Source organism: Pangasianodon hypophthalmus, chromosome 27, assembly GCF_027358585.1.
Source record: "Pangasianodon hypophthalmus isolate fPanHyp1 chromosome 27, fPanHyp1.pri, whole genome shotgun sequence".
Lineage (NCBI taxonomy): Eukaryota > Metazoa > Chordata > Actinopteri > Siluriformes > Pangasiidae > Pangasianodon > Pangasianodon hypophthalmus.
Window position 1 is genome coordinate 13403691 of NC_069736.1, and position 22398 is coordinate 13426088.

Consider the following 22398-nt stretch of genomic DNA (forward strand, 5'->3'; position numbering starts at 1 on the left):
AAAAAACACATTTGAAAATAAATCAGTCATGGCACAGTAAATGAATCACAAAGTGATTCTCTGTGAGTAGAACATTATGAGTAGAACACTTAGATTTAATCAGATTGTATTCTTTAATAAATCAGACTGACACACAGCCATTGTAACTGAAGTCAGTAAGGGGTAGTTAGCTGGTTTTTCCCTTTTAACCATACCCTGTGTTCAAGTAGGAGTCTTCACTTTACATCACTTTTCCTTTTCGCCCACACACCAGTGGCTGCTGTTCGCGGTTACATACTATTTCGAGTGTACAGTCTTAGAGTTACTACGACTTACCAATGGGGGCGTGGCCTGAGTGGGACAGGGGGCGTGGCCATGACTTGTGATGGGCACTTCTGAAAGCCATGTGATGGACTCGCAGTTCCTCAGCGCAGTGCTCAGTGGAACATGAGAGCTGGGACCGTGAGGGTAAGAATCATTCTTCTTTATTCCTCTATCTCACTCTTATTGCTCTTCTTCCTTCATTGTGGACATTAGTACAGAAACTTCTTACTGAAAGAAAAAAAAAAAAAAAAAAAAAAGAAGAACAAGAAGAAGTGCGCACTCGTTTTGCATGCTTATTCAAACTCTGTGACTTTTAAATAACTCTCTCTCTCTCTGTATATATATGTATATATTTTTTCTTGAAGATGGCACTGGACGCAGATGACTCGAGTAGGAAATGTGCGCTTTGTTGCCAGAGGTGGTGTTTGTCAGCGCGCGCGCCCGCTCTTTCAGTGTTCTCGTAGGCGACTTTGCGACGGCGACGCGCTGAGATGAATACTTTCTACATCACCATTGAAGTGATCATCGCTGTGCTGTCTATCGTCGGCAACGTGCTGGTGTGCTGGGCTGTCGCCATCAACTCCACTCTCAAGAACGCCACCAACTACTTCTTGGTGTCTCTGGCTGTAGCCGATATTTTAGTCGGGTGCCTCGCCATCCCCTTCGCCATCACCATCAGCATCGGGCTGCCCTGCGACTTCTACGGCTGCCTTTTCCTCGCCTGCTTCGTGCTCGTGCTCACCCAGAGCTCAATATTCAGCCTCCTGGCGGTGGCCATCGATAGATACCTGGCTGTCAAGATTCCTCTCAGGTGAGTGTGAACTTTACAGCAGTGAGTTAATTCATCATCTTCAGCTTAGCATATGATATAGAGCATTCATCTGACTGTGGAAAAGATGGATTGAATTGAGAAATAATAATAATAATAATAATAATAATAATAATTATTATTATTATTATTATTATTAATTACTGCTCAGATGCTGTCACTCTCAGGCACATGTGTATAAACCTTTGACCACAAGGACTGAGCATGATTAGGAACAGGCAGGTTTGCTCTTCTCTGATTAACCCAGATGTTATCCATGATTTGAATGAATTTCCTAAAATGACCTAAAATTAAAGGTGAACCTTGCTTATACAAAAGTGTAAGATTTACTGAGGTTTTCTGTCACAGTTTCGCATCATATTCAGGTTTTGGAGAGCCGTTTGCACCACTTACAAGGCTTCATGCATTTCCCCATATTTCCCCGTAAGCTTTATTACAGCCTATTTATTTAACATACAGACTGTGATGTACGTCTGACAGAAAGACACTGAGCGATCAGAGGTACAGTGCCGTAGGCGTCAGTAATCAATAGGTTATCAGCACAGCTGGAACACTGTAATTATCAACAGGCTGTTTTCTGACTTTAAGAATTTTAACACTAGATGACGGACAATTTAATAAAGACAGTGTGATGATGATGTGCTTATCCGCTTTAGTCTGATAACGACGTGATGCTTCAATCTTTGTGTATCAGGTTGAAACCTGACGTGTGGTTATTAATCGAGTGCTGGTGATGTGCATGTGCTGAGAGTCAGGACTGGAGTGAGTTACACACACTGTGCTTAATGAAGGTGTGTTAAATGCACCTCAGTAATAGCAGATAAAAGAGCTCTTACACTGCTGAATGAATGTTCTGAGTGTTCAGACTAATATGTCCTTCAGCTGGAACTTGATTCAGCTTACACATAAGGCTGGTTTATAGGTTGTACATCTTCGGTGATTGATTTTGTGGCATCAGCACCTGGCTGTCCACACCAACCTCCTGAGTGTCAAGTGTTAAACTTTACTGTCTAATCCATCACGCTGAACAAAACTTAAAGAAAACAGTTTCCAGGAAAGTCAGTATTAAATAGTAAAGCCATATTTAAAATGGTATCAGCCTGAACAACTGCGCTGGGATTTATCACTGATAGTTCAATGATATTTTTCTCGTCAATTCCAAGAACTAACCAAGAATCATTAATAATCTGGATGGAAAGAATCCAGTTTATCTGATTTATGACCGATATAAATCACTTTTTTTTTGACAGGTGAACTATGAGTCAGGTAGACAGCAGGAATTGTATAAAATCATAAAAGACCATTGTCTGAAGTACTAATTTAAAATATGCTTAAAAACTAACAGCACTGGAATGTGCTGTTTAATTTTAGGCTAGTATGTATAAAATGTGCAAACTGTAGCATGCTGACTTATTGTAATCACTAAAGTTAAATTCACTCGTTCAGCTTCAGTAAGCACTTTATCCTGGTCAGGGATGTGGGGGATCCAGAGTCCATCCAGGGAACACTAGGCATAATGCAAGAATGCATCACATTGCATCACACACACTCATTCACACCTAGAGGAAAATTTAGCCTAGTCCGTCCACCTACTGGCATGTTTTTGGGAGATGGGAGGATAACGGAGAACCCGAAGGAAACCACCATGCTACCCAAAAATGTGCTCATTTTTCCGTTCCATTAAGAATGTCACACTGGGCAGAGTACGTGGGTTGCTCATACTTTCTGTCCATAGCTAAGTGAAAATGAAAATGTGTTTTGTGGTCTCTGCTCAAATGAGAGTTTCCGCAGCTGTATGCGTAGGTGAAAAAAGTGACACCCTCCTACTGAGTTTAGGTTTCATTAAGTGTGGTTCTTTCCCTCTTTTGTTTCTGACTCATTTATTTGTAATAAGTGGAGATTTTGGGTATGTTCCCAATCAATACATATGGCTTAACGGGAAGCAGACTTCAGTGTTCCCACCACACTCCCTTATGGTTTTCATTTAGCAGTAACCGATGTGCAACTTTCACATTCGCTCGGCCACCCACTTGCTCGCACACAAAGCCCGGGGTAGTGTGTGGCTGCTTGCCTGGTGTCTACTCTCTAGGACTGAGGGCTAATCTGAAGCATGGACTTGCATTCCAATGCTCCTCCATTATTGTACACAAAGCGAGCTGTATGGTGAAGGAGGGTCAGTGTGATGTCATTTTTAGATGAACAGAACGGTCCTCTTGCATCGTTTACCATGAAAACAGTCCAGAGACTGAACAGTCCCAAGGCAATTTCTTCATTTCTCTTCCACAAATTAAGCATGATCTTGGAATATACCACAAGGGGCAAACAGACCCACTTTATTACTTAACACTTTCTGACATTCCAGAAACATGGTTTTAACAGATGGTTAGAAATATATGATGGGAAAATTCCAGTTGCAATACAACAAGTTCTAGCAGTGTCCAAACTATGGCTGTGCAAACGGTATAACTTTACCACAGTATTTATGACATAATTATAACTATGTTTGTTCAACTGCCAAATACACACAGGCGATAAAGGACAAAGCAGCATAAAAGTGTGTTAGTAAGGTGCTGGGCCACCATGAGCTGCAGATTCTACAAGCCTCTCAGACTGTACTGGAGAGGTGAACACTGTTCAGCTAAAAGATTCCTTATACGCAATTGGTGTTTTGATGATGGTGGTGGAAAGTGTCACTCCAAAATCTCCCGTAGGTGTTCAGTTGGGCTGCGATCTGATGTACATTATTCATCATGATGAGCCCACATGCCCTGTGGATGGGGGCAGGGTCATCCTGGAACAGACCACTCCCATCAGGATAGAAGTCATTGGATAAAGGGGACAAGTGGATACAAAGCATGGCAGTAAAATAAATAAATGCCCCAAACAGCATAACAGAGCCACCTCACTGTTGGGGTTAAGCATTAATGTACCATTCACTTGGTTATACCATAATCCCACGTGTCGAGAATATGGGGGAGGATGACTCCTCTGACCAGATCACCTTTTAACACCTCTGTAGACCAGTGCCTGTGGTTTTTACACCTTTGTAAAGTGTGGGTGCAGGGGTGATTTGGGGGGAGACTGATCATATTCTGTAACAGTTCACCAGCTAGCATCATGGCAATTGAATGTGAGCTTTTTAACCAAAAAGATCTCCAACCTTATTTACTGATGTCTTTCACATAGACCTAAATGCGGATATCACTTTAGTCACAGTTCCTGTTCAAACACAGCCGACTGAGCAGTCTTTTTGACTGAAGCCCCAATAATGAGCCATCCTTCTTATAAAACCGAGACCAGCTGGGCCTGCTGTGCATTTCTATACATGCCACAGAGCACTGTATAATGATGATTGCTTAACTGTATCATGCAGGACAAGTTTTCTTCTAGAAGCACTTGCACTCGTTATGTTCAGATTTTTCCTTAAAATTTCTTTAATCACCTGTCTGTTGTGTGTTGTGTGTTTTTGCCCAAATGCAGTGTGGCCAACTCTTTTCAGACAGGGACAGTAGTCACTGGATGATGTCATAGACTAATTTGCATATTAATGGTTTTGTCATGCTCATTTGCCTTTCAAAACATGCTACATGAACAAGAAAGATTTTCTGAAGATACTCAGGATAGAATAGAAGGGAATAGAACAGAACAGCTTTATCAGAATAGAAAACAATATAATGCAACTTTTTCTATTTATTTACACGACTATCATTTTTGCAGACAAAATAAAGCAGTGGTAGTGAGGAGTCAAGAGGAAACTGGCCAGGAAAGAAAACAGTTACGGATTAAATAAATCGCTTTTATTACTTGTAAATATCTGCAAGAAGAGAGTTTAAAACGAAGAGAAAACAAGTGCATGGAGTGATCAGTAATTGGTTGTTGAGAACAACGGTGATCAGTGATTGGTCACTGGGAACAATGGTGATCAGAGATTGGTCGTTGGGAACATAGGCTAATGTTATTGCGACTTTACACACTGGTGGGGAGCTGTGATGAGAAGCTAGAGAGCCATATCAAGTGCAGGACAGTATCTAATGTCTGCTCCAAAAGTCACTAGATCTGTCACTAAGCTCTTTTTTGAAAAGTTGCCAAATCTAGCAACAAAGTAACTAGACTGGCAACATCTGACCAAACACTGAGACAGCTTGCCAGTACATTTGTGTATAAAGCGGAGAAACATGATTCTTATTCTATTCCAGAGATCCATTAAAATATTTATGCGCTTTAATGTATCATGTAAACACAGTCCATGTTTGCATTCTCACTTTCCAGTGTCTCTCTTCCTCTGCCTGGCTCATCAGTAAGGATATCTGTGCTGACTGGATAAATGTTAGTGTGCCAGTGCAACATACCTCTTCTCTCTTAGAAACATATGGTGAACTGAAGCAAAAACCTTCCTGTAGCTACATCAGTTTTTCCCATTACAAAATAAGTAATACTTATGATAATGTGATCCAGCCAAACATCAGTCACATCCTAAATGTGAAAGGGGAACAAGAAATCACCAGACAGGATTACAACAGGATGAAAAAATGTGTCTAACCAATTTTGTAATGTTTCTTTTGACAAAAAATGTTCATAGCAAAAATCAAATGTCAAAAACATTTCCATTTAATTTATGATGCAGTAACATTAACAGCTGAGTTCATATCAGATAGAAACCAGATGCAGGAAACCAATCTTTTAGTAAAAACGCTTATAGGGAAACCCTATATTGTGCCCAGATGAAAATATGCATTTAAACACACTGGAATTTCAGAACAAACAAACTAAAGCCACTTGTTTATTGTATTTTAATCATTTGGAAGGGTGCACACTGAAGCATTCTCATCCATACAGCCACATTTTCCCCACATCACTTTGCTTGTAGCTCTGCTACAGACTGACATTATGGGCTGAGGGTAGATGTCATTTGTTAACTGGTACTGCAACATTGGCCTTAATAAGTGCCAACAAACCACCATTTTTATTGTGTCCTGAACATTATGGTAAATCTCAGAGGTTCTTGATAAGTTTTCTGGGAATGTTTTGAGAGTGGCTTTGTTGTGATTAAAAAAAATAATAAATGGCCATGCATGTACACTATATGGCCAAAGGTTTGTGGACTTCTGACTATCACACCCATATGTGCCTTTTGAACATCCCATTCCATATTAACCTCCACTCCTCTGCGAAGGCTTTCCACTAGATTTTGGAGCCCGGCTGTGGGGATTTGTCCATTCAGCTACAAGAGCATTAGTGAAGTCAGGTACTGATGTCAGGCGAAAAGGCATGGGCTGCAGTCTGCATGCATTCCAATTCATCCCAAAAGGTGTTCAGTGGGACGGGACCAGGACCAGTGCACAGGACCACGGTCATGCTGGAACACATTTGGGCCTCTTAGTTCCAGTGAAGGGAAATCTTAATGCTACAGCATACAAAGATATCCTATACAACTGTGTGCTTCCAGCTTTGTGGAAACAGTCTGGGGAAGGCCCACTTATGGGTGTGATGGCCAGGGGTCCACAAACTTTTGGCCATATAGTGTATTTTGTGGAGTGTTGCCACCTAAAGCTCCAGGATCCCCGGTTCAATCATGAGCTTGGGTTACTATCTGTGCAGAATTTTGCATGTTTTCACTGAGCCCACGTGTGTTTCCTCAGGTTTCTCCGGATTCCTCCCAAAAATATGTAGGTAGGTGTATTGGCAAGTCTAAATTGCCCCTAGGTGTGAATGAGTGTGTGAATGTGAGATAATGGCATTCCATCCATGGTGTAATCCTGCTTTGCTCCCTGTGTTCCTGGGATAGGCTCCAGATTCACCACAGCCGTGACTAGTATAAAGCACTGATGAATGAACAAATGAATGAATAAATGCATAGTGTGATCATAGTGTGAATATGTTTTTGTTTGTATAGTAGCAGTGTGTAATGTATACTGTTACAGGCTACTGCTGTTTTTTTTGTTTCTGGTCATTGCATGGGTGGGGCCATGCTGCTATAGGTGTTCATTTAGAAATGTATCACAACCATTGAGATTTTCAAATGGAAAAATAAATTGGTATGAAGTATAATTATAAATTAGGTGTTGAGTCCTCCACATAGTATCATTTTGTTCACGTAGCACATCCTCCTTTACAATCAAAGGCTCATAAATATGTCATTATCCATGACCTTTAATGGGCTGCATATTTTGGCTTTAAAAGTTTTTGATATTAATGTCATTGCTAACCTTTAAGTTCAGCTATCACTTTGCAGTGACCCTTTAAATATCTAGTGTGCCTGATGAAACATATGTTAGTATTATGGAGCTTAAAAGGGACCAATAAAGACTAATTTCAAATGCTTTTCGATCTTAACCTACTTCAAGAAAATCTGCCTTAAAGTCCTGAATGGCTCAGGACATAAACTACTTTTTCTTAAAGCTGCAAGCCAGAAGGTACTGACAGAACAGGAGGTACTCACTGGAGAAGCACATTATGAAATGTGGTCCATCAGAGAGAATGGTGGCTGCACATCACAAGCACTCAATCTTCCTGATGTGGAGCATTGACTCAAACCAGAACCGGCAGAAGAGGGAGATGGAGGAGATGTGTGAATGAAGGGGACTGGGTTGATGGAGGGGTGATGACTATAATCATGCCATGACTCATGCACTTTCACTCATATGTGAAGAAAAGAAAAGAGAAAAGAAGGAACAACAGCAAAGACGTGAAACTAAGTGTACCACCAGGCAGTGAGTTAGAAGGAGGGCTGCAGGATCTGAGTCCGGGCCCAAAACATTTTCTGTATTGACTTTTCTTGAATTTACTGCCATTTGTAATTGGACTTTTCTAGGTCTTGGTCTTGCTAAATATGGTCAAAGCCCAAATGAAGCCAACTAGCTACAAACAAGAAAAGAATTTGAGGCCGTGATCTTGACTTGGCCTTGACCCCCTTAAGACTCAGGGTAGTCATGGTCTTGGGTTTGACAATCGTGGTCTTGACTACAGCCCTAGTCAGAATGCTAGTATGAACCATTCGAAAGCAAATGTGGAAAGAAGTAAAGGCTACATTAAAGGAGACTGGTGAAAACAGAGAATTACATACATGATATATACCAGTGATTCTGTCACAGTGATCAGTGTGGAGGTTCTCTTACTGATAGCACTCTGGACAGTTTCTGTTCTTGGGGAAGAGAAATGCAATGTGAGGATTAGTTGGGACTTGAATAATGCATCCTAATACGTGATTTACTCCATCAGAGTGGGCAGGCTTGGCAGGGTCGGAGATGGATTGCCCTGCGCTGAAGAGTTTGGGTCATCACTCTGGTCTCAGTGTGTGTAGCTCTGGGGTTGATTCTTCTGTGCAAGTGGCATCTCGCCAAAAAAAATAAGTAAATTAAAAAAAATAAATAAATAAAAAAAATAAATAAATAAATAACCACTTTTGGAAAGTACCTCCTTGTTGCACTGCCAATGAATGTAGATCAATATAGTTTGATCTTAATGAGTAACATTTTACTTGACGTTCTTTGATATCATGGTTAAATTATAATCACAGAGATATGATAACAGTCTTCCCAATGACGAAATATTCAAACAAACAACACCTGTTTGGTTACAAAAATGGAATTGGCAAGAATAGGAGTGGTCATGAAGTACATATTAACCTTTGCTGACAGGCACTTCCTCTTTCAGCACATCACTGTTTAATTAGCTGGGTGTTTTTGATATTTCTCATTTGGTCTAAAAGAACAAGAATGAATTTAAGGTCAAAATACTAAGGATTGCCTTTGCAATTATTAACCAGTGTGCTAATAAATCAAGAGTTTAAATAAAACAAGAGCCACTGATCAATGCTTTCAAAATCAAAGCTTTCTAGAAATTCAATATAGCCACCAGTGATCAGAAGGGTTTTTGTTGTTGTAAAACTATAGACCTTTCACTCATCTTTCCCTCTCTGTTCAGGTATAAGGAGCTGGTTACAGGGAACAGGGCCAGAAAGATCATTGCCATTTTATGGATTCTATCATTCATCATTGGCCTCATCCCATTTGCGGGCTGGAACAAGAAAGCCAGCGCCTGCAGAACAACTGAAAATCAAAGTTCTCCTCTCCAGAATTCCAGCGCAGATCAGGGAGTACCCACAGAAGCAGAACAGGGCTTCTTGCAGAGCTGCCGTCTAAAATGCCTCTTCGAGAGTGTAGTGGACATGAGCTACATGGTCTACTTCAATTTTTTTGGATGCGTACTGCTGCCCTTGCTCATCATGCAAGGCATCTACGTCAAGATTTTCACAGTGGCTCGGAAGCAGCTACGCCAGATCAAGCTTGGAAGCGTGATGGGCAACGGCGAGAGCCGGCAACACCAGCACCATCGTGGGCTCCTGCAGCGCGAAATCCGTGCCGCCAAGTCCCTGTCCATTATCGTAGGCCTCTTTGCACTGTGCTGGCTGCCAGTGCACATCCTCAACTGCCTCACCCTCTTTACTCAAGTGGACAAGCCCGACTACATCATGTACGTGGCCATTATACTCTCGCATGCCAATTCAGCTGTCAACCCCATTATCTATGCTTACCGCATCCGGGAGTTCAGAAACACCTTCCGGAAAATTCTGGCACGCCACTTTCTTTGCCGTCGGGAAGAGCTGTACCTGAGCGCCAATGGAAGCACCCGACACAGAGAACAGATTACCATGACCATTGATCTTCCGTTATAGGATCATGAGACACTGGAAATGCTATTTTAACTTAATTTAATCTTATTTTCAATGATCATCATTCAAAATATGGGGAGCAATGTTTACAGGCCAGAGAATAACTGCAACAAATGTGGATTGCTAGGCTGTTTATGAGGACTGAAAGGAAGTGTACTGATGGCACTTTGAAAGCAGGTCTCTCTGGAACTTTTTTTTTAAACATTATTGTTAACTAAAGCAGAGGGCGAAATGCTCCTTTCCTAACACTACTAAGACAGAGATACAGGAAATATCTCCTCTTCACCCTGACGCAACTAACAAGCTTGATCAAACTGTACTCTTCATTCCAAGTCTTGTTCACTTAAAGCTTTTTTTTGAAGGAACTGCAACAAATTGTGAAGGAGAAAGGAATAACTCACAGCCAGACAGACTGGGGCAGTAGAATACATACAACAGGCTTTTAACAATTAACTTGTAACAGTCTTTTAAAGTGTCATGCTTGAATTTTTAAGACCGTTTTAATAAATCTTTAAAATTTAGGTTACTATAGAAAGCTCAGGAAAACCATGGGGTCGGACAGGAATCGTCTTGAGGAAATTCACTGAAATTCATTGAAAGAAAACTGGGCTGATTGCCACTTTTGACAGAGATAGCACTGTGTAATTGGTTAAATCTTAGAAAAGCAGATAAGGTAGATCAAACACACTGGTTTCTAATTCTAGAAACAATGGACTCTGTAGTTGAACCATAGTTAGTACCATACTTCAATGTTCCTACACGTTTGTTCCTACACGTTTGTTTTTACTAGTCACTTTGTAAGTCATTAGAACCTGTTTTGTAAGATATCTCTGCAAGAGCAAATTTCCACATGTTGAAATGGTATTATGTCACTTTACACACACTCCCACGTACATTATACATTCTCTCCCGCATATACACACCAAGTGGTCCCAGCTGCCCTGGTGATGGACTTGGGGTTATTGTCTCCCTCATGAGTGCGTCACTGCTCCCAAGGGCCCAGTTTGTCATTGAATGTGCAAGTGCAACAAACTGCAGAGGCAGAACACAGAGCCTGGAGCAGAGTGTGTCTACTGCACTGAGATTTAAAGTGTGACGGTCAGGCAAAAGTGTCTGCAGCAACAAAGATTTAAAGCGTCACCTCTGAGCTAGCAGCCACCTACCTCTTTAACACTGTTCTAACAAAATACTGTGAATTTTAGCCACTGTCCTCCATATCTGATCAAAACCATGTGACTGTAAAAAAACAATTCTAAAAATTATAACTATTTACATCTTGAGTGATTTAAGAATGTCATCACAAGGTGACTAGTAAGTGTATTGATGGCACTGAACAATGAAAAACCTAAATGTTCTCATTTCCGATATGGAAGAAATAAAACACAATAGGGCATGCTGTTATAGGAGTGTAATCAACGATGGGGTAGCGTGATCCAAAGCGAAGCGGAGTCACTGTTACCACCCCAAACTTGATTATTTTCCAATAACTGCACGTCCCCAAAGTGTTTTATTCCTCTTATACCACAACACTTTACCAACAATTAATTTTTTATTTATTTATTAAAAAAGACATAGAAGTTTTACCAGTTACATTTACTGCTTTCGATTGTCCATGAGACAATCATGTTATCACTTAAGTTATATCAGCTATAAACATTTGTTCCCTCTCTTCTTTTCTCTCTTTTGAATAAACTTATTCAAAAGAGAGAGAATGACTTAAGAAAAAAAAAAAAAAAAAAAAAAACATAGGTTGTCATGTTACCAAGAAACCATACAGCCCCCCCACCCTGAAGACTTTCCCGTGTTGGGAAACTCTACAGCTTTACCTCTGAGTGTTACAAAGCTCTGACGCTGGAGACTCTTTAAACATCTCCTTAAACAAAAAATTTAACATAGCAACGATTACCACACATTTTTAAAATCCATTCGTGGCACAGCCGCCATACAAGTCCCTGTGTAAGTTGTTACTTTCGAAATGATAACATATTAGAACAAGTGCATTAATATAAACCCGTGACTTGCCTTACAGCCAGAGCTACTGTCTGAGCTACTTCTGATTAATCAGAATCGAGAATTCAACTGTGGTATAAGGACGATTATAACACCCAGGTTGCCATAGAACATTTAGGACCTTGTTTTGGAAGGGGGTTCTAAACCACGCTTCTGAACTGCACTGAATTTGTGAAGTGTTTTCAGTCGCAAACACTTTCTTGCCTTTTCAATGAATATTACTTAATGGTTCTTTAAAAGGTAAAATGAATAGACTTTTTAATGGCACACAGAGTTGCCTTTTTTCTTTTTTTTTTAATAAATAAGTCAGTCACTCTGTCAGGCTGTGAGTGATCAGACGCACAGTGTGTGCTTGGCTAATGCACTGATGTTCCCATAAATGGCATGACCACTCAGACATGACAAATGTATTCTAATATACATCAGAGCAAAGCAAGACAAGGCAGTGGTAAAAGGCTATTTATTGATTAGAAGATGCAGTGAGGCAGGTGAACACAAGCTCTGTAGGATCTTAATGAAACTCGTTAAGCCTTTTAAATCTTTGGTTTATTACTACTCTTAAGGGCTAAACTGCAGGAATGTGCCAAAGTGAATGGACATTCCCATGGAGACCAATCTGTACTGCACTGTAGGGGTGTTAGAGGCCATTTTATTTGCTTAGAAAATGCATTGTGTACTTTTAATAGCTTGGTGAAAGCAGAAAATTGAGGAAGGAAAATGTTTCAGTTACTTTCTAGTAAAATGTATAACTACACATTTAAGATCTACTCTAGCTCTAACATTCCTGTCTACAGAGAAACAGAAAACCTTTCAGAGAAGTGTATTTTTAAATGTGCTACAGTATTCGTGCTACACTTATCAGCATACACTGTGGTTCATAATTGATGTTGAGTATTTGTGTTGAAGTGTTATCACAATATAATTGTCAGCTGTATAAAGCAGTACTGTTATTTAACATTAATATGTATGTCTGGTGACTTATTTTGTTAATAAAAGCCCTTTGTATATATATAAAAAAAAGTATATATCTTTAATGACTGCTTTAAATAGCATTAAATAGAGTATAAAAAGAATTCTGGTAAATCAAAAGCAGAAGTGTCAGACTTGCAGCATGACCTCAAGTAAATACAACAGATGCAGATTTGATAGATATAGATTTTAAAAAAATCTTTTTTTTATGGATATTATCTATTTTCACTTTGGTTAACGGTTTACGTTACCCGTAATGCTGTTTGACTACCTGCTGATAGCGGCGCTAAAAACTTGCATAACTGCAGCTAAAAATGTGTAAAGGTTTGTGCGGGCTGGTGGGTTTTGCTCAAACAAACACTTTCATTGTGCAGCATGCATGCAAATTGGCTGATAAAGATTTCCTGAAAAAAGACCAGAAAGCACAGAATCGAAGGCTAAAAATAGCAAAATTTGAACTGGTTATGATGATAGAGACATCTAACCCTTTGAATAAAAAGAGGTGACTTTGCTATAGCTTCTCTCAGTGAAGGTCTCATGGGATTTCAATACAACATATGATAGAGTACAAAAAAAAGTGTTTTATTGCAAAATATAATCTTTGGATGATGATAAAGAAAGATAAAATATTTCATTTTATTGAGCAAGTTTTTTAGAACAAGTTTCGTTTGCTCACTTAAAACACAACATGCCATTTCAGCAGTTTCTGAACCTTTCAGTAAATGTGCACGCTGACTTTTGAACCTATGCTCCCAGTAAGCGGTGAACTATGAAGTGAGGATAAGATTATTTTTGCCCCAACTTCACCCAATATTGCAATCTCATCCTCAGTACAAGTAGTGAGTGAGTACTATATAGCTTGTCCGCTGAACATCGCTGCTTGGCACGGCTCAGCAGAGCACAGCTCAGCAGTTTCTGTTTTTCTGTGTTTATTGCCAAGTGTGCCACACTGTAGCTACATACCTGTTCTGAATATATTTTCTCTTCTTCCTCAGGAACAGTATGTTCAAATCTGGGACATTGTGCAGTTGGAAACAGTTCAGACGAGTGACTGATCAAAAGCAGTCCTAACAGAGAAAAAGTTTTCTACCTTCATTAACAGTGTAACGACTGCATGCTGAAGTTACTTTCTTTTATTAAACATACGTTTTCTGCCACAACTGTATCGTACAAGTTAATGTTTTCAAATTCCTTTATAGGTTAAATAGGTCAAATTCCTACATGGGTTAAACCACAGTGTCACTGAAACCCTGACTAGTGCCCTGCATACATGGTAGAATTTCAAGTGCATCTGTGAGCCATCCATACAAAATGCACAATTCATTTTAATGACCGACAAAGTTTGCAGTCTACATTCAGAGACATCCAGTCTTCTTTCTTCTTTCTGTTTTTTACTAATAGTAAAGGATTGGCACATGTGGCTGTGATTGGGTTGTTCGCTGCCATTAAAACAAACTCCGTTTCCTGTGTTCAATAGTTTTGTTGGGGGTTTTTCATCGCAAAGAAAATCCTTTTTTAGATTTCATGCAGTATTTTGATAATCATGCTGACAACATCCAGAGAACTCCTTTTGGCTTCAGTGGTAATTTTATGAGACAGGAAACCAAACACAGGCCATTGGCCACGATGTGTACAGTCCTGAGTTGAGATTAGGTACCGAGCCGTGCCAAGTGGAAAAGCAATACTGTTCTCCCAGGGAAAAAAACAAGCAAAAAAAAAACCTGAGACAGTCAAAAATGAAATATGCAAATCCCAGCCCTGGAACTTCCCTAGTTCCCTTCATGTGAACTTTTATTGCAGTGCACACCCCACCTGCTCAATTTATTCACCTTTAGCACACAAGAAGGCAAATTCAGTATGTGTCTCCATCCAGAATGCTGCTTTATGGATCCAGCTCAGCTCTTCCGGAGAGGATGAGGGTCATTTGCTGATCCGGGACCTGCTCCTGCTGGCACAATCCCATGGCCTGGCACAAGTAGGCTGCCAAGATGTGCTTACACTGAAAAAAGACATGTCTGTTAGAAAACACACTGGAAAAAAACAACGTAATAAAGTTTTTTTTAACCCATTTATTGTGAGACTTATATGGAGTTTCATACAAGTCATACAAGTCCCTGATACTATAGAAATAGTAATGTATTAGAACGTGCTTTTTGCTGTCAAAAAGAGAATATGTAGCATTATTTTACTAATCGTATGATTAATTTCAAACATTTGTGCAAATTTAGCTGGTTTTACTGCATTGACTCGTCAGTACACGAGTGAATACCGCTGACCTTGGTGATTCACAAATCACGCTTTCATGGGTGGAGCTTGCATTATTCTAGTGTGTGAGGCTTTCTGAAACGAGGGCATTGCTAGAACTCTAGAGTTTATATCACTACACTGATATTCTTTCATTTATCCATTGGGGTTGGGTTTCCATAGTTGGTGTAATTTTTTTTTTTTTTTTTTTACAGAAATAAGCCATAGACAGCACCTGAGGCCACGTCTAATGGGTAACAAAATATTGCTTCTTCAATTGGTTATAACACACGGCTCCTTCAGCCTTAGTTTTCATGGAATCCAAAAACCCAGGAACCAAACACCACAAAGATTGATGCTCTGCAACGAAACCGATCTTTTCCTGCAAGGCAGAAATGAGGATTATAACCAAGTTAGCTACCTACTTTAGCAGTTATATCAGGCTTGCAACAATTGTACATGCATACTGCTATAAGGCTGGTCTTACACTGTAATGAATTTGATATGCCAATTTGGGTTTCTTAAGAATCAGGAAGTGTGAGAAGAGCTATTATATCTGGGGAAAATATTCCTTATATTATATTCCCAGAACTCTAATACACTAGACAATTTCAGAGGAATTTCGTGTTTAAAGGTTCAGCTGAGTAATGAGCGTGTGTCAACAGAAGACGTGGCCATCCGCCAGTCTGAATCACATTTTTATTTTAACTGGAGAGTTAATGATAATGGAAAATGTCACCTGGTCTTTTTCCAGTTTCAGTGAGTCTGTGCCCACTGTAACCTCAGATTACTGCTCTTGGCTGACAGGAGGTCTTCTGCTGTTGTAGCCCATCTGCCTGCGAGATGCTTTTCTGCTCATCACGGTTGTGCAGAGTGCTTATCTGAGTTACCGCAGCCATCCTGTCAGCTCAAACCAGTCTGACCATTCTCCTCTGACCTCTCTCATCAACAAAGTGTTTCTGCCCACGTAACTGCCTCTGGTGGTTTTTCGTATCATTCTGTGTAAACTCTAAAGAAAATCTCAGCAGCAGCAACCATGCCATGGTCAAAGTCATCGAGGTCACATTTTTCCCCATTCTGATGTTTGATTTGCTCTTGTCCTGCATCTGCATGATTTTATGCACTGTGCTGTGCAGATGTACTGGTGTTCCTAATAAAATGGCATGTGAGGATATAAATAGTATGTTAAATGTGTTGAAGTGGGAACTGAAGAGTCTGGTTTCAGAAATCCTTCTCTTTTTTAATTCTAAAGAGAAATGCTTCACCTCCACCAGCCATTATTCCAGCACAACAGCTGTGTGTGTGTGTGTTACATCTGTTGGGACCACTACAGTCTGCTTCCCACACATCTACACAGACACACACACACACACACACACACACACACACACACAGACAGCAGACGTGGCTTTAGGCCTGATGAGAATTTCAGACCAAGCATTTCTGTTTTTAAGCCCCGTTTTGTTTTCACTGCAGGTCAGAGAGTCAGGAAGAAGAAGTGGGATGTAAATTTGTCACACGAAACACCACAAAAACCAGTTTCTGCTACAGCATTATGAAAATATAAAAGTCAGTGTTTATCTTTTTTTTTTTTTCATTTGGATTTAAGGCTGTAATGGTAAACGTGCTCTTTTGGATTTGTGTTCTCACACAGACTGCCTAATTTTAGCCCGTGGGTCTCTCAGGGGCTTCTCAGGCCAGGCTGATTAAAATGTTATTCTGCGGTGAAAGACATGGAGATCTCCCCTTGAATCCAGGCCTCATGATCAAAGAGCATATTTCCAGAGGACATCACAAAGTACAAAAAAAAAAAAAAAAAAAAAAAAAGAGTATCATCTCAGAGACTTCAGGCTAAAGTGGGAAGTCATGAAGTGACTGTGAAAAACAAGGGAAAAAAAAAAAAAAACCATTGCACTGCCTTAAGTGCATTCTTTCTGAATAAGGTCTCACAGGCTTTACATGCAAGGATTTGCATTAATCTGAATGAATTCATTCCTTCAGTGTTAACTGAACCGTGTCTTGCCTTGAATACTGTCAATCAAAAGATACTCCGTTTCTTAACAGAACGAAAAGCAGGATGAATTTGTGCTTTCAAATTTTGGTTAAATATTTTAACCACCTCCATCCAAAACGTCAATTATTTTAAAGATGACTCATATGACCACCTTTCTTTTATTTCCATACAGGACCAGGTTTTTTTTCTGGATTCAGTGTGCATGGCATAAACACACGAATGCATAAGACATTGGGAAAATTCACCTGAATCGATTTAACTGAATACTAAGTAGATTATCCACCTTGCTTGCTTTATTTGTGTACATGAATGTTTTTGTTCCAATTAAACTGTTAGTCGGAAATTTATCACGATTGCTAAGCTGCATGTAATCACAGCTAGTGATCTTTGACCTAGTGTCACTTAATGTGTGGTTCCTATGTGTGTAAAAGACAGTATAATGAAAGAAGAAATACGGCGGGGGAAGAGACATGTACTCACCACCAGACTTTCATTTCTCCTAAGCACAGAGAAAGAGAAGGCTGGACAGGGGCAATAATGACATGATGTGTAGCAAGTGTACAGACGTCCTGATCCACCCAGTACCTGTTTAAGACAGAGATGATGAACTGAGTCTTCCTGAACTGAAATCTGTTTCTCTTGCATGTATCTCAACCAGACGTAACGTTAGGTACATAGCTAAGTTAAGTAAAGTATTATTAGATTGATTACAGACTGAATTGATTAGGATCATGTAACACACACACAGGAAAGTGTGTCTTCCACATACATGAACTCACAGAAGCTCATGAGTGGCTAGTGCTGCTCTGATTGACAGAAGAGAGTGAGTGAGTGAGTGAGGATGACGTCCCTCCCACCCTGAGAGAATGGCCAATTTTGCTTTCTTAGTTCCCAGTTATGGCACTGTCGGGATTCGAACTCGCTGAGCTCGCGATGCTGTTCTTTTGTGGCACCCGGGAGCTCTTGTTTATTTATTTACTTACTTACTTATTAAAAAAAAAAAAACACCAGACTGACTGTTTTTACCAGTGCATTTGTTAAACTGGCTCCTTATTTAGCCAGCATGATCCTTGCAGGAAGATAGCCAAGACAAGGTTAAAAAAATAAATAAAAATATTCCCATGAAACATATTTATGGTTTCCTGCACTATAGGTGATGTAGTATGTTACAGGAAAAAAAAAAAAAGAGGGGGGAATTTTTCTTTTTTGGCTGTTTGCCAGGATTCATCCCCAGCAACAACCAACAGGGTTTCCCCAACCACCACACATATAGTACCATATATGCATATGTATATCTATCTATTAATCTATTGATCTATATATAAACCATAATAATTTCAAGCTGCGCTGTTACATAGAAGAGAGAAGACCACGTGGTTTGTATAGACTGTCATCTGGATCCCAAGAACACTGCGTCCAACTGAAACACAAACCACCCAAATACCACAGCTGACAAAGACATGAAACCAAACCTGTGCTTATTCACTGCCTTTCAGAACACAAGACCTCCAGCACTTTGTGAGACTTTGGGGAGTGTGTGTGTGTTATACTGTACAGCACTTCCACAACGCAGTCAGGGAAGCACAGCAGCTGATCAAATACGTCTAAGATGCAATCTCATGCAGTTCTCACTGTAGACGGGAACTGAAAGCTTACAAGACCTCAGCCTCTCCCTTAAGGGCCATATGTAGCATGAGGCTCATAATTCAGTAATGACAGAAAAACAAAGTATAATGTGCGTCTGCAAGCGAAACATGTTTCAAATAAAATGTTATGTGTCGGTAACAGGATCATAAAGCAAATATAGCCAACAGAACATCAAACACTACATAATTGCATGAAGTGACATTGCTGTCAACGTAAAATAAGACCCGAAATGGATATGAACAGGCCTACAATGCATTCTCGTTTTCCATAATTTTGTCAACAAAACCTCTAGATGACCCAAGCAGGCTTTTAAGCTCACCGAGTGGTAAAATCACCAAAGCACTGATGGATGGTTCGGCTTTTAAATTACAAAAAAAAAAAAAAAAAAAAAAGTACTCTTGAAAGCTGTGGAAAAAAACAATAACATAAACCATAAACTCCAACAGAATCAGCATCAAGTAAAGTTCCAGTACTGAGCACGTCATGCGTTTATAAATTATTAATCAGCACTATCTGCAAAGCAAATGCAGCTCTGACATGAACACACTCCATTATCCAGCCAAACACTGTCAAGTTCACTAGCCATGCTAAATTACCTCCTCCACTGCCTCTACCAAAAAAAAAAAAAAAATCCAAGATGGAAAAAAAAAAATAAACCTCCAATCTGTCAAAAGTGACACTTTGTTGTAGGTGATTCACTGGTGGAGTAATTGGAACTGTGGAGAGGGCAGAGTCTTCATTCATACGTGACTGAAAGAGGTGATAAACCAGGGTTAGCTGTTAACTGGAAGTCTCTTCATGGTCAACAGTGCACAAAGATTTAACACAATCGAGCTACTTTAATTCACATGATGAATTTCCAAAAACATTCCCATCATCAATCCTACTTTTCTATTTAAATAAAATTATACCACAGCTAGGGCTGCAAAATATATCGAAATTTCGCAAATGTTCATATCGCGGTATGCATATTGCAAGGGCTTGCGATAACAGAATGAATTTAAAACTTCAAAAAGTTACGATAAAAATTTTACGGCGACGCAGATAGCAGAGCATGCTTTCTTTTCCTCAAAAGAACATGAAACCTAAGTTTGTATGTCATTTTCAGTTTTTAAATATATATAAATATATATATACATTTACATTTATGGCATTTGACAGACGCCCTTATCCAGAGCGACTTACAATAGTGCTTTGAAGTCTATCAAAAATACATTCTGATATTGGCTCGCTAGGTCACAAACTAGGAATACCATCAGTCCAAAACTCTGCTGGGGAGGTGCTTTTTTTTTTTTTTTTTAATATACACGCACACACACACACACACACACATTTTGTATCTATCTATATATGTATATATACACTATATTACCAAAAGTATTCGGTCACCTGCCTTGACTCACATATGAACTTAAGTGCCATCCCATTCCTAACCCATAGGGTTCAATATGATGTCGGTCCACCTTTTGCAGCTATTACAGCTTCAACTCTTCTGGGAAGGCTGTCCACAAGGTTGAGGAGTGTGTTTATAGGAATTTTTGACCATTCTTCCAAAAGCGCATTGGTGAGGTCACACACTGATGTTGGTCGAGAAGGCCTGGCTCTCAGTCTCCGCTCTAATTCATCCCAAAGGTGTTCTATCGGGTTCAGGTCAGGACTCTGTGCAGGCCAGTCAAGTTCATCCACACCAGACTCTGTCATCCATGTCTTTATGGGCCTTGCTTTGTGCACTGGTGCACAGTCATGTTGGAAGAGGAAGGGGCCCGCTCCAAACTGTTCCCACAAGGTTGGGAGCATGGAATTGTCCAAAATGTTTTGGTATCCTGAAGCATTCAAAGTTCCTTTCACTGGAACTAAGGGGCCAAGCCCAACTCCTGAAAAACAACCCCACACCATAATTCCTCCTCCACCAAATTTCACACTCGGCACAATGCAGTCCGAAATGTACTGTTCTCCTGGCAACCTCCAAACCCAGACTCGTCCATCAGATTGCCAGATGGAAAAGCGTGATTCATCACTCCAGAGAACGCGTCTCCACTGCTCTAGAGTCCAGTGGCTTTACACCACTGCATCCGACGCTTTGCATTGCACTTGGTGATGTGTGGCTTGGATGCAGCTGCTCCGCCATGGAAACCCATTCCATGAAGCTCTCTGCGTACTGTACTTGGGCTAATCTGAAGGTCACATGAAGTTTGGAGCTCTGTAGCAATTGACTGTGAAGAAAGTCGACGACCTCTTTGCACTATGCGCTTCAGCATCCGCTGACCCCTCTCCGTCAGTTTACGTGGCCTACCACTTCGTGGCTGAGTTGCTGTTGTTCCCAAACTCTTCCATTTTGTTATGATAAAGCTGACAGTTGACTGTGGAATATTTAGGAGTGAGGAAATTTCACGACTGGATTTGTTGCACAGGTGGCATCCTATGACAGTTCCACGCTGGAATTCACTGAGCTCCTGAGAGCCGCCCATTCTTTCACAAATGTTTGTAAAAACAGTCTGCAAGCCTAAGTGCTTGATTTTATACACCTGTGGCCAGGCCAAGTGATTAGGACACCTGATTCTGATCATTTGGATGGGTGACCGAATACTTTTGGTAATATAGTGTATATATATATATATATATATATATATATATATATATAATTTAAATTGATTTTACACACTTATAGAATTATCGTACCGCATATCACATTATTTAACAAGTTATCGCATATCACATTTTTCTTCATTGTCGTACAACCCTAACCACAGCGCTGTTGAATTCTCGATTCTGATTGGTCAGAAGTTGATTCATTTTCAGCGGCTCTGACAATAGTTTCGGCTGCAAGAAATTGCAGGTTTATATAAATATGCTTGTTTTAATGTTATCGTTTCTATAGCAACAACTTTCACAGGGAATTCAGGTAAACAGATTAAAAAAAAAAAAAAAAAAAAACTTACATAATAGATGATATGGTGAAGTCGTAGCATTTTTGGAAGGATCCAGTGTTAGCACTTTGTAAAACCCAGAAGAAAAGCAGTAAGTTTTCCAACACAGGAAAGTCTTCAGGATTGAGCCGACCTGCCATCGTTTACGCATTATCGGTATGAGCTCTGCATTTTGACATCAAAGTACGAGTTATCATCCAAAAATATGCCAAAAGAGCAGGCTTCTTTTTTCTCTCTAATAAAAGGACAGATATGCCAATCAAGCCATGAATCTGAAATGACTGACAGCTGCATAGCAGTTTTGAACTCTATAATAAGCACTGCAACTCACAGTATGCCTGCCGAGTTTCCCTCTTGAATCAGCACTTGCTTTTCTCGCACTGTAAATGGGCGGAGGTGTTAAGTTCATTTCCTTGAAATGAACTCTATCGGTGTACTTTTGATTTAGCTAACAACAGACAAGTATATAATTAATATCGATTCCTATATAGATTCTTGTCTTAACGTTAGTGTTAAATAAGTGCATTATTTTTGTATAACAGCATGGTGTGGAGTGTGTTATTCCACTTTTACCACAGTGAATTGCAGAGATTACAATGTACAATTTATTAACACGTTCTACAGGTTAACGGTTTATATTTAGATTTAATGTTGTGAAACATCTGAGACACAAGTTAGTTCCTGTTCTCACTTGTTATAGGTGTGATAAAAAGTCACTCTCTCACCAGTCTCTCTCTCTCTCTCTCTCTCTCTGCCTACAACAGAACCTCCATAAATGTTAAAC

At 39.9% G+C, this 22398-nt stretch overlaps 2 protein-coding genes across 6 annotated transcripts in view; one reads left to right on the top strand and one right to left on the bottom strand.

Annotated features, from left to right (window-relative positions):
* The first annotated feature begins 333 nt into the window (after nt 1-333).
* Nucleotides 334-12821, top strand: adora2b (adenosine A2b receptor). Its single transcript, XM_026922454.3, has 3 exons — nt 334-447; nt 669-1114; nt 9056-12821. Exons 2-3 carry the CDS (start codon nt 795-797, stop codon nt 9804-9806), a joined length of 1071 nt encoding a protein of 356 aa, XP_026778255.1. The 5' UTR covers nt 334-447; nt 669-794; the 3' UTR covers nt 9807-12821.
* Nucleotides 12822-12863: 42 nt separating this feature from the next.
* The window catches only part of zswim7 (zinc finger, SWIM-type containing 7), a 34101-nt gene continuing 24566 nt past the window's right edge, over nt 12864-22398 (bottom strand). For 4 of the 5 annotated variants that reach the window (XM_026922485.3, XM_026922481.3, XM_026922483.3 and 1 more), the window contains 2 exons: nt 17521-17625; nt 12864-14781 (listed from right to left, as the gene is read on the bottom strand). In XM_026922485.3, the coding sequence (XP_026778286.1) occupies nt 14665-14781; nt 17521-17625 (222 nt within the window). In that variant the 3' untranslated portion in view covers nt 12864-14664. The other variant, XM_053230616.1, reaches the window with a different exon arrangement.